This window comes from Artibeus jamaicensis, unplaced genomic scaffold (genome assembly GCF_021234435.1).
Source record: "Artibeus jamaicensis isolate MK-2021 breed Jamaican fruit bat unplaced genomic scaffold, CSHL_Jam_final scaffold_1031, whole genome shotgun sequence".
In the NCBI taxonomy this organism is placed as follows: domain Eukaryota; kingdom Metazoa; phylum Chordata; class Mammalia; order Chiroptera; family Phyllostomidae; genus Artibeus; species Artibeus jamaicensis.
The window spans coordinates 4446448-4458489 of NW_026522026.1; the positions used below are offsets into that span (position 1 = coordinate 4446448).

At 33.8% G+C, this 12042-nt stretch overlaps 1 protein-coding gene across 5 annotated transcripts in view; it reads right to left on the minus strand.

The window, feature by feature from the left end:
- Nucleotides 1-533: 533 nt before the first annotated feature.
- Nucleotides 534-12042, minus strand: part of G3BP2 (G3BP stress granule assembly factor 2) — a 77816-nt gene continuing 66307 nt past the window's right edge. For 4 of the 5 annotated variants that reach the window (XM_037150192.2, XM_053655699.1, XM_037150191.2 and 1 more), the window contains 8 exons: nucleotides 11886-11976; nucleotides 11085-11187; nucleotides 10202-10382; nucleotides 9114-9212; nucleotides 5239-5341; nucleotides 4471-4599; nucleotides 3793-3911; nucleotides 534-3506 (listed from right to left, as the gene is read on the minus strand). In XM_037150192.2, the coding sequence (XP_037006087.2) occupies nucleotides 3234-3506; nucleotides 3793-3911; nucleotides 4471-4599; nucleotides 5239-5341; nucleotides 9114-9212; nucleotides 10202-10382; nucleotides 11085-11187; nucleotides 11886-11976 (1098 nt within the window). In that variant the 3' untranslated portion in view covers nucleotides 534-3233. The remainder of the gene's footprint in view (nucleotides 3507-3792; nucleotides 3912-4470; nucleotides 4600-5238; nucleotides 5342-9113; nucleotides 9213-10201; nucleotides 10383-11084; nucleotides 11188-11885; nucleotides 11977-12042) is intronic. The other variant, XM_037150194.2, reaches the window with a different exon arrangement.

Genomic DNA, 12042 nt, shown 5'->3' on the forward strand with positions numbered 1-12042 from the left:
AGGAAGGATTCAATCCTTTATAACTAAGAAAAAGCCTCAAATTCTAAAATTATATATACAAGGACCTCTTTTTTTCAGTATATGTTTACAAGTATAATTAAATGACTATTTTCCTTTAATATTCTTTTAGAGCTTGACAAACATTTCAATTTCTGAATTGGGTCTTGTCCATAACTTCGGATAGCCTCATCCCTCTTCTCTCATCCTTCTGAAACGTGAGGTAGAAATCCTTAGGAAAACCCAAGATTAAAAAAAAAAATTTAGTAGTCTGCTTTAGATTATTCTCACCTTCCTACTTTTTATTGTTCTAACGTTCTTAACTTGTATACCAGCTATCCAACTGAACTGGGATAGATCTCTTGACAACGTTCGAGAGATCGTTGAGTAAAACTTACTTAAATGGTTTACTTTTTATGTATCAGATTTCACAAATAAGCAGTTGGTTTTAAGACAATTCCTTATTTTTGCTTAGAATGTGCAAAATGCATTTGGAACACAAACCTATAGATTAAATTAGGGACGTAGATAAATGCTGCAGACATCAGTAGTTTATTGTTTGTTTAGTCCAAACACATTCAAAATGGAAACTGAAAAAATACTTTCCACCTGAAACAATTAAACTAGATTCTACTAGCATATAATGCTTAACACATTACAGCAATAAAGATGGTAATCCGTTGTCTCCTATACCTACTAAAGCCAAGATGGTAAAGCCAATTTGGTTGCAATAGTGTCATAAGGATAGAATATTACCATCAAAAAAAAAAAAAAAAAAAACCAAACAAAACAACAAATAAAAACAAAAACACAAAAACAAAACAACAATAACAACAACCAAAAACCCAGCAAAAACAGTAAGGGTAGATGAATATTTTTACTCTGGTTCACTGAAAAGAGGACAAAATGTTAAAGGTCCACAGTACGGCAGGGTGAACAATCACCATGTAAACTTCTCCATGTGATGTTTTAATGTATTCATGGTACGTAAAGACTGAAGCTGAATGGCTCTTTGCTCTATTTTTCTATTACACTTAACATCTGCCATTACTTTTGGTGTCAGAACAGTTTTCATGAGCGGCAGGGCAATATCCTGGATTTGAAATTATATATATATACATACATACATATATATATATATATAATGTGAAGAAATAAGAGTAAAGGAAAAATATACTATAAAAAACACTAACAATAAACCACTCATTTAGAAGTAGTTTGAATAAAGGCTTCAAAACTCAAAATTAATTTTCTACTAAGAACTTCAAGTACTATACATCAGAAAGTGTAAAAAAGTGTCTTAAACAGGAAAAAGAAAAATCCTTAATTAAGCCCCCTCAAATGGAAACTCTTAGATATGTGTCCCCCAAATATATGCAATAGTGCAAGACTTTTCCTCAAACATGGAAGACCTCATTCAAAGGAAAAAAAGGGAGATTTAATTTCACCTATATTGCCCAGTACATGAAAGACAAAGTATGCGCATCATTTGCTAGTTTACTAAATAGCAAACAGTTTTCACAATTCAAAACCAGTTTGCTCTACTATGTCAAGTGCATTTTTGTTTTTACCAAGACAGAATGGAGAAGTCTTCCATGTTAACAAGCAGCTTTAAGTGGTCACACTTATTTACCCCACTCCTAGCTTGAAACATCAGAAACTGGTTTGTACCAAATATTTCAAGCACAACATTGAATATCCTTTGCCATACTTGTGGTTTACCAGAACTTGCTATAAAGACAGACAATAATCCAGCAGCTACAAACTCTGCTCACAGAATTGTTTAGAGATTCATGTAAAAATAAAAGATGTCGTCCCAGACTTAAATTCAGAGCCACTCGGGTGCTGACATCAGTTCAAGAATTGTGCAAAATGAATGACAGTTCCCTGCCCCCAAATAGAAAATGTGAACACTTAAAGAGCTGCTGTTCTTTTCTCTGAAAATTGCAGTATCCTCACTTCAGGTTTACTTGCCATTTATGAAATCTGACTGCTTTTAAAATGTCACTAAAAATGTACATCAAAGTTGACTGACTTTTCCAAGCACCTCTCAATTGATAACTTCAGCGTTCACATTCATGCTAAGAGAAAAGTCAACAGAGAGACTCACTCAAATACCTGACTTCCTCCTTGCCTCTCCCTCCCAAACACAGACTCCCTCCCACAGAAAACATAAAGCGGTTAACTAACGAACCAAGTAAATCATATGCTACTCAATTTTACTAATTTTAAAGATACTGCAATTTTTATACACTTCAATGATTTTTCAACATTTTGCAGCTGTTTGGCTTTGCAGCACAGCAATTCATACACTATACTGTACAAAATTACCAGCAAGACTGGAATGATTTATTAATAGAAGGCACCATCATGCTTATTACATTACCAGAGAACAAAAATACAGTAAAGACAATTTTCACTGTACACAGCTTAAAGAAAGGAAAAAGGGGAGGAGGAGTGTGTTGAGCAGCCAGCCATCCCTGTACTGAAGAGGGGCAGGTAGAAAAATCTTAGATATGGAGCTACTAAATCTGGTCTACTATTCAAGACCACAGCATTTGAAGTTCTGATTTTTGTTATTTAGTTCAAACTAAATTATTTCCTTGGGAATATACTTGTAGTCTCGTTAAGGTTTATGTGTACAGACGCTGGTCACAGCAAGCAGATAAAATGCCCTCATCACTCACAAATTATTCTGTACTGGAAAAAAGGATGAAAGATTTTTCCCCCTGTTGCCGATGTCAATGGTAATGAGTTCAGAGTACCCATTAGTGCATTTTGATGAGTGCATAACAAGTTTCTGTTATTTTGGGGGGAGCCAAGAAAAAAAGGCAAGATTCTCCAATTGCACTATTTGTGTTTCCAACATTAATAAGCAGAAACAGTAACACTTAAACAAAATGTGCAGCAGAAGATTTTTTTTTTTGACTCAAAGGACCTGAATTCAGTTGGGCATGTCCTTTTAAAAAGTTCATTTTGATGAAGATAGTTTAAGATATGGTCATTCCTCAGTCCTTAATTCTCCAAGTCTAGATTTATAAATTAACAATGTGAATCCTGGTGTAAAATTGGGGAAATAATGTCCACCTCAATTTAACTCATAACCAAAAGATGCTTTTCACATCAAAGAAATGATCAAAAAGGCTGTGTCACATTCCAAAGCCAAAAAAAAATTTAACAAGAATGCAAACACGATGAGTAATGTACCACTGCCAAGACTTTGTGAACAGTGGGGTTCAGCGACGCTGTCCTGTGAAGCGGCCTTCCATCTGCCCGGTTCCTCTTCCAGAGCCAAGTTTTTGTGCCATGCCACCTCTTGGAGGAGGTCCTCTTCCATCTCGGTCACGCATCATTCCGCCACCTACTATTCCACGTGGACCACCAGGACCTCGATCATTGCGCCTGATATCCCTGCGATCATCACCACCACCTCTAGTTTCTCGCTCTCTTGCAGCTCTTGTTTTTTTCTCTTCCACATTTAAACGCACTTCCCCTCGAAACATAATTGGCTTTAAAAAGGGAGAAAAAGATTTAAATGGGCAGGTTAGAGAGTAATAATAAAGTATTGCCTTGTACATGTTAATAAGAAAATCTTAATAAATTTAAAATGATCCACACCCCAGACTTTGAAACTACTAACAAATCTTTATTCTTTGCATAAATACCATTTCATAGTGAACTATTTTTAGTTTAACCATTAAAAAAAAGATTTTTCTATGGCTTAAAAATGCACCAGATTAATATTATATATACAGGAATAATAAAGTCTTGAATTATGCCCTTTAAGTCACTTACTTTTGCAATTAAGATTCTCTGAACTGGTTCAGAGTCATCAAAAACCACAAAACCAAAATTTGGAAGCTTTCCCCCAACACCCTTGGTATTGATGCGAAGTTCCACAACGTTTCCAAAACCTGTGAAAATATACATTATACCAAGGGTTAAATATTTTAACAAAATACTTTGTGGCCTCAATTGTTCAGGATGAATGACCTTAATCTCCTTGATCCATCTCAAAATAAAAGTTGCTAGTGGCTATGTCCAACAATGAAGGTACACACTCACTTACATAGGCCATTCACCTAAGATGCCAACAACTAGCTGGACTGCTTGTTTTCTGGCCCTTCAGCACCTTTATTACACTTTTCAAAAGAAAAGTTACCTACGTAGTTTTAGAAAGACAATGATTATTTTCTATTCTGACTTATAGTTGCCAAATGAATCCCACCTCCAAATTTAAGGCTGATTCATCCAGCTTTCTTCTAACATCTAGAGAACCAGGCCAGTCAACACTAAGTACAGTCACTGAGAAACATCTGATACAGCTTTCTACTCTCTTCCGATAAGAGATTGGTACCTGGAGATATACAAAGTATATATAGAGATAAATGGTTTTAAAAATCTTGTTACACTATGAAAAATTATCTGTTTTCCTCCTCTTAATTCTAAGATAAAGCAAAATAAATCACTTACTCATGAAGAACTCTTTCAGTTCATTTTCATCAATATCATGTGGCAAGTTACCAACAAAAAGTTGATGACTATCTGGATAGCGAATTATTCTACGGTTGTCAGATTCATTCTGTTCAATATCTCCTCTGCCTGAGAAAAGGAATAGAATAGAGACTTATTGGGGTCTCACCTAAAATCATAAACTCAAATCAGTGGAAGACAGGACAAACCCTAGCCTCCATGACTTCTAGTTTAGTAATACACCTTATACTTTACTTTTGTGGAAAAAGTTACATATTCTAAATTTGATGTATACAATCTTCCCACCTCCTCCCAAAAGCAATCTAAACAGACTTATAGAATTCAAACAAAGGTGCTGCATGTATTAGCTAATAACACCGCAAACATAGCAACTTACTTCAAACCTTAGACAATCAAAATAAGAACCAGGGTGTGCTTACTGTTTATCCGTGAAGAGATAAGAGTGAAGTAATAGAGCAGGTTATTCGCACTCGGTTTTGAATTAATAGAACCAGTGACAAAAAACCAAATACGTGTTCCAAAATTAATGCATGCCTTCAAAATACACATCTCTGGCATTACAACTAATCCTCCCCCTAAAAGTTAGTCTTTTTGCCCCAGACTGAATTTTTAGCAGGTTATTTAAACCTTTAAGCATTGTGAAAATAGAATTTGGGTATAAAACACATAGTTTTTAAATTCAGTCTTTTCCAACTTTTTAAAGTACCAAACACTAAATTCTGAAAGCTACAGGAGAGACCGACTTACCTGGTCTGGGTCCTCTAGGAGGGAAACCAGGTCGTTCTCTAGGTCGCTGTTCACGTACACGAGGTGGCTGAGACTGAACTTCTGGTTTAGCTTCAACTCTAGGCTAAAATACAAGGGAAAAAGCACATTATAAAATGCAAAGGAAAAACATTATAAAGACAGACATTCCACAGGAGAAAACAAACAATTAAAGCAACTATCAGAAGTCCGTAACAGGCATATAATGGTAATTTTAAGTTTAGAATGTTTTTTAACATAGTGTCCTATGTACATAAAAAATAAATTTTTATAAAGATATTCTGTACCAATCTAGGACTGTAGGGTAGGTTTTGTTTTCTCACTCAAGGCCACATAACTCACAATAAGATTTTTTTTACAACCACATTTTAAAAATAAAGTTATATCTACATTGAGACAGCATAAAAGGTATTCCTACAAAAATCCCAAAATTGCAAGATGAGCCAGCCACTTCATGTAAATACACATACAAAAGAAAAGGTCATCTTTTTATCTTAGGAAGACAAGAATGTATGACACATACTTTCTAATTATTTACAATGACATTTTCAGTATTCTCAATCAATGTCTTCAGATTATCTACTGCCCAAATATTTGTGGTCCAAGGAAGAAACAAAAATATATGCACCCCCAAAGGATGCTGAAAACGCTCAGTGAGATAGAAAGAGTATGTCCCCAAGTCAGAAAGCGTATAATTTCTGTTCTGTCTTTATGGCTAAGCATCTCTTTAAGGATGTCAGTCTGGGCAGTAGCTTAAACTCTTTCATAATTATATAACTGAAGTATCATAATTTGCAAGGACAAATTTTAATACAAAGTTATGCTTCCTTCAAAAATGACAATTTATTATAAATGATTTCACCCACTATAACTTCTATCCTAACAGGTTTTAACAGATTCAGCTGACTCTTGCCAAATTCTATTTTCTTCTACGTAAATTCCCTCCTCCAACAAGATGAAGTTGCTTCCCATGTTCTAGAATTTTGCTAGTTAAACCATTTTAATTCTCCAATTTTCTCAGTTATTTATATGTATTCATTCCTACAAGAATCACAGCTTATTTCTACACCACCTGAAGAACCAAAACAGTATTGTTAAATATAGATGCCTAGTAGCTACTGATTCACTTAAAATTAATTCCCATTTATAGTTTTCTAACCCGAAACATGTAGAAAAATGTTCTGTGCCTGACAAGGGAACCTAAGTTACAGTCCTGAAGCCACTGCTTATCTATAGCTGGAATTTAATACTGTAAGACAGCTTGACATATGATGTGATGCCTGAAAAAGGCAGTTATTTAAACATTTCAACTTAAGAAGGCCTAAAAGCATAACTTAAATATGACTGTAAACAGAATTAAAGAATAAATGTACTCTAATAACATTCTGAAGAAGCTAGTGTGCTTAGAAAATTAATAAAAAAAAGCAAACATACATTTTAATTTAAAAATCTCAGAAAACCTTCAGACTCAACTCAAATCATATGTTATCAAAGAACTGAGGCATCCTGACTGATTCAAATTGTTTTCAAAACAGAGTACCAAAACAAAACCACAAGTAGCAAAATAGAAAAGTTCTTCATTATCCTTTAAGGACTTCAAAGTAAAAACAATAATTTTTAACACCTTACAAATAATTCATACTTTGATTTAACAATCTATTTATCTGACGATGCCAGTGAAAGAAAAACAAAGCCAAAAAATCTAACAAAATCCTTTCAACGACTAATTAATATATGTTAACTAAGCCTGCTGTACACTCACAAAATTCTTCAAGCTAAATTTCATGATTCTAAGTAGATAAAATGGCTAATATCCAACATATTATTTTAGAGCCTTAAAATGATTTCCACATAACCAGAAAGTACACTCACATGACAAATCCCACAACAAAAAGTCAAATGGAATAAAAAAATGGAAGCATCAAGTCAATAGCAGGTAAAACCAAAACTATAAACATCCTTCAATTTAACAAAAGCTATTTAGATAAAATAACCAATTTGCAGACAAAATATTCTTTTACCAAGAAATTAACTTACCTACTTCTAAATTAAAGCCTATTAATACCCCAGAATTACATTTTTCTTTTATTAATAACCTATGCTAAAACTGTCAAGAAAAGGAACATTACACCACAGTAACAATAAAGTTGAAGTGTTTATTAAGTCAAATGGAAAACCATGAATCCATTCCAAATATAGCCTAAGATACCAGAAATTTATTTTAAATTATAAACATTTAAATATTCTGTTTTAATAAGGGTATACATTGGGAAATACAATCTAATCTTCTACAACTCAAAAGTTACAAAAAGTACAAAGAATTATTTCCCTGGGCAAGAGGCTAGAATGTAATAAAATGTAATTAGGCATGCCTTAAATATAGCACTCTTCTTAACTATAAACAGAAACATACTCCCCTCCAAAGGGCTAAAGAAACCTAGGCAGGTTTGCATGAATCACATATGGATTCCGGTGTCCACGACGTCCAACTGCACGAATTCAAAACCCAGCCTTACTATTTATTTATAAACCTGTCTGACCTCAGGTGAGGTATCTAAGCCTCAAAACATTTAATTAAGTGGGAAACAGGAATAATAATAGTAATCACCCTAAACAAAGTAGTTATGAGGATTAGATGAAAATGAACATAAAGTGCTTTGACAATGCCTGGTACAATAACCATTAGCTATTTTAACTTTTAACTATCAGTAACTTTAGAAGAAATGTAGTCAACTCTCTCAAATGAGGTAACAATCCAAGAAAGATTCCAAGTCCATATCTGATAAATCCAGTATTTCAAAGCACATCCAGAAGTCACTTATCAGGTCTTCAGATGGATTAAAAAGCACAATCAATACTTGGTAAGTTAATTTTAAGAAAGATTACTAATTTGTGATCTGAGTATCTAACTCAGCACTTCCTGAATATATAACTGAGAATCTTCCTGAATATCTAACTGAAAAAACAACATCAAAAAACAAACAAAAAAAACAGGCTATCATGAGGCCGTGTATTCTATTATGTTACCTGAGTATATGGCAGCAACACAAGAAAAGACTTTCTAATAATTACTGGCTATGTTTGAAACTTCCAAGTTTCATTGTTTAGAGCATATTAAGAGGTGTACACAAACAACTCTATGTGCCCTAAGCATTTTAAATGTAAATTTTCTAGTGCAATTCAGTTTAACTCAAAATGTAGATAAAAGAATTGGACACTCCTTTAAACTGTGCCTATAAGCTTAACTTAAATTTAGTTAATTCTAAAGTATATATAATAAATGTAGTAGGCAGTGACTTATTTTCAATGTTTTGAAAGCTTTGAAATGGGTATAATGACAGACAAAAAGTAGAATTTTGGAATGATCAGTTAAGGTGAACACTACAGTCATAAGTTGGTACAGGCTTCAGTTAAACGTTGTGAACCACTTATAGACAAAAAAAGCTCAGGCAGTATAACTTTTAAGTATTCTATTTTTTAAAAACAGTGATTCTTTATAATGCCACACTACTTTGTGCCTTTCCAAATTTCTTCCTTAAAATGTTTGCTTAATAAAATTTAAAACTTTTTAAAAGGAACTTTTTTTGGTTATTTGAAGAAGCCTTTTAAATGACAGTAATATATATGTGTGTGTGTAAATAAAACCAACTTAATCTGCATTTCATACACCCAAGCCCCAAATACCACCTATGTAGATGATGAATGGAGATTTGGCATTTAAAGTGGGTGCACTGACATTTAATACAATTTTTTGTATATTTAATCAATAATTTCTGACTCATTTTAAAAAGTATTAAAAAGATAAGCAATTGGCAATGTAACAAGGATACAATCCAATGTGTTCACAGATTGGTTACCTGTGAGACTGGTGCTTTAACATGGGGTGGAATTCCAGAGGAAGAAACAGTACCACTAGGAGGCAGGTTTTTACTGGTCACTGAAGCCCAGGAGAAAGCCTGCAGGAAATGCAACAAACCTAGACTACTAATCATGGAAAACCACCAACATTCCTATAGGGAAACTTCCAAATATATATATATATATTTTCACTTCTAAACTATTGCTCTACATTGGAGGATTCCTAAAAGAAAGGCACACACACACATGCCAGTCTATGTGCCAGCTTTCAAAATCTCATTATGAAAGATTTGATGGTCTTTACTGAACTACTAAATAAATCAACGAGCAACTTCCTATATGTCCTAAGTAGATGAGCAAGTAGTGCAAAACCACTAACACATACTAGAAAAGTCAGAGCCTAATAGAACCAATTTCTTTCCCCTTTAGAGAAAAATAGGGTGTGTGATGGTGTTAAGGGAAGGGGGAAGGATAGGAAAGAAGAAAGTACTAGCTGAAAACTTTAACAAACATTCACCAATTGAACTAAGTATCTCCTCTCACTGCTCAAATATACTTTAACCTTCTACTTTTACAGAAAGATAAAAGATGTATAGATAGGCTTAAATGATACATTATCAGTCACTCATCTTTCCAAAAAGAGTTTAATTGGTTGTAGTAAAGAAACTGTTCCCATTTAAACCAGAAATAACAGGTATCTCCTCTTCTAATAATAAACCAACTTGTTTAAGTTGGGAAATTGCATGACCGCTTGCACCCATGTAGAGGACTTAATACACAAGGGAAGAGCAACTCTCAGATTTATACATGGACCCAAATAATTTCATGAAAGGTACTAAGCATTGCGTACAGACAAAGATTTACCTTAAACTTCACTCTGAGGGGTATTTTTTTGGAGGGGAAAATGTAATGAGACTTCCTCAGGATTACCAAAAACAAAAAAACACAGCTTTTTTCATATACATAAAAAAAGTATAGTTTACTATGTTAAACAATTTAACATAACAGAACAAAGATCATGCTTCAATAACAGTATCAAATATAATGTGTGAAGTTACAGATTAATAAAGAGATCCTTTGATCTAACCTTTGGTGGTTCTTGTGGCAGAGAAACAGGTTCAGCAGGAGGAGGAGAAGTAGACTTCTCCTCTAATTCTTCTAAGTTCTTCTCTTCCACAGGTGGTTTCAGCTCCTCAGTCTTAGTTTCAGATTCTGGTTCAGGTTCGGGTTCATGAGAGGATTCTTCCAAAGGCTCCTCTATGCCATTACTACAATAAAATATTTTATTCCCTTTTCAGTATGATAGTGAAATGATCAAGATAAAATTCAGTATTTCTCTAATATAATGACCAAAAGTCCACCAAGAAGTAGGAGGCAGAAAGGAACCACATTCTCATGAAACATTTCTTAAACCCCAGTATCTTAAAACTGGATAACTAAAAATGTTTACTTTAGTACTAACTATAAATAAAACTTATATTTATAAAAATAAAATAAAATGCTCACTCTCTGTGTTGTCCCAACATTCTGTATTATCAGTAAGTGTTCAGTGTTTTGGGCCAAACCATGTTTAATTTTTTAAATTAAATAAAAAACAATTATTTCCAAATTTCTTGCAGAATACTCAAATACTGCTGATAGGTAGCTTTTTATCAAAAATTTACTTCCAGGCCCTGGCTGGTGTAGCTCAGTGGATTGAGCGCGGATCTGCGAACCAGACAATCGCGGTTCGAATCCCAGTCAGGGCACATACCGGGGTTGCAGGCAGGTTCCCTGCAGGCCAGTTCCCAGCAGGGGACACACAAAAGGCAACCATACATTGATGTTTCTCTCCCTCTCTCCTTCCCTTCCCCTCTAAAGATAAATAAATAAAAAAAAAAATTTACTTCCAGCAGTAAGTAATCCTAGGAACAATACCACCAGACTGCATTAATTTAGACCAAATTTAACCTTGTAAACACTATTCTTACGTCACAGGGTGAGCTTCATAGTATCCACTATTAGTGTTTTCTTGTACAGGTTCTGGAGATGGCTGCCTTTCTTCTTGTTCCTCTTCTACTTCATCTTCTGATTCTGACAATATATAATGTATCAAATCTTTTTAAAAGAGGCTTAACACACAATTTGATATCCATACTTTTAATGATTAAGGGAGTGATGTGACAGTAAAAAAAGGCATACTTTTCACATAAGCATTCATTTGCAATATTCCCTTACTCTCTTAAAAATCTGGAAAGCAAGCCAAGATGATGTTTGCTATTTACCCTATTTTTTAAACAAAACCTATTAGTAAGGAAAGAGTAGGAAATAAACAATGAAGCTATAGCTTAGTTTCCTTTATCACATTTATTCAACAAATGATTAAAAAGGAAACAACTGATATATCCAATGGAGAATCAATTAAATAATTATGGCACAACCAAAAAATTGACAGCCAAACAAATAAGCAAACTTTAGCCAACATAATACCGTTTTGTTGTTGTTGTTGTTTCATAAATATAACTACTGGTAAGCATAGGTTCCAACAAAATTCCGTAACAGGCACCAAACTCTCAGTTATCTATAGAGGATGAGATTGAGAAGAGTTTTTTTCCACTTTCTATGTCTGACTTCATTTATTATTTCATATAATGAACACCTATATCATTCATAACAAAAACTCAAAGGAGAAAAGGGGTTTTGACAGTTATAATATAGGAAAATTTCTTTAAGTTTCATACTTTTCCCTAAAGAATGATGAAAGAACCCTTCTATCTCAAAAGTAACCTTACCTTCATCAAGTTCTGGTTCAGAATCACCAAATACTTCATCCTCATAACGAAACATGTCATTGTGAACGTAAAACTTATTTGGAACAGATCCCTATAGAAAAACAGCATCCAAATACACCATAAGCACCCCCATAAAGGTAGCATAAAATAAATACAA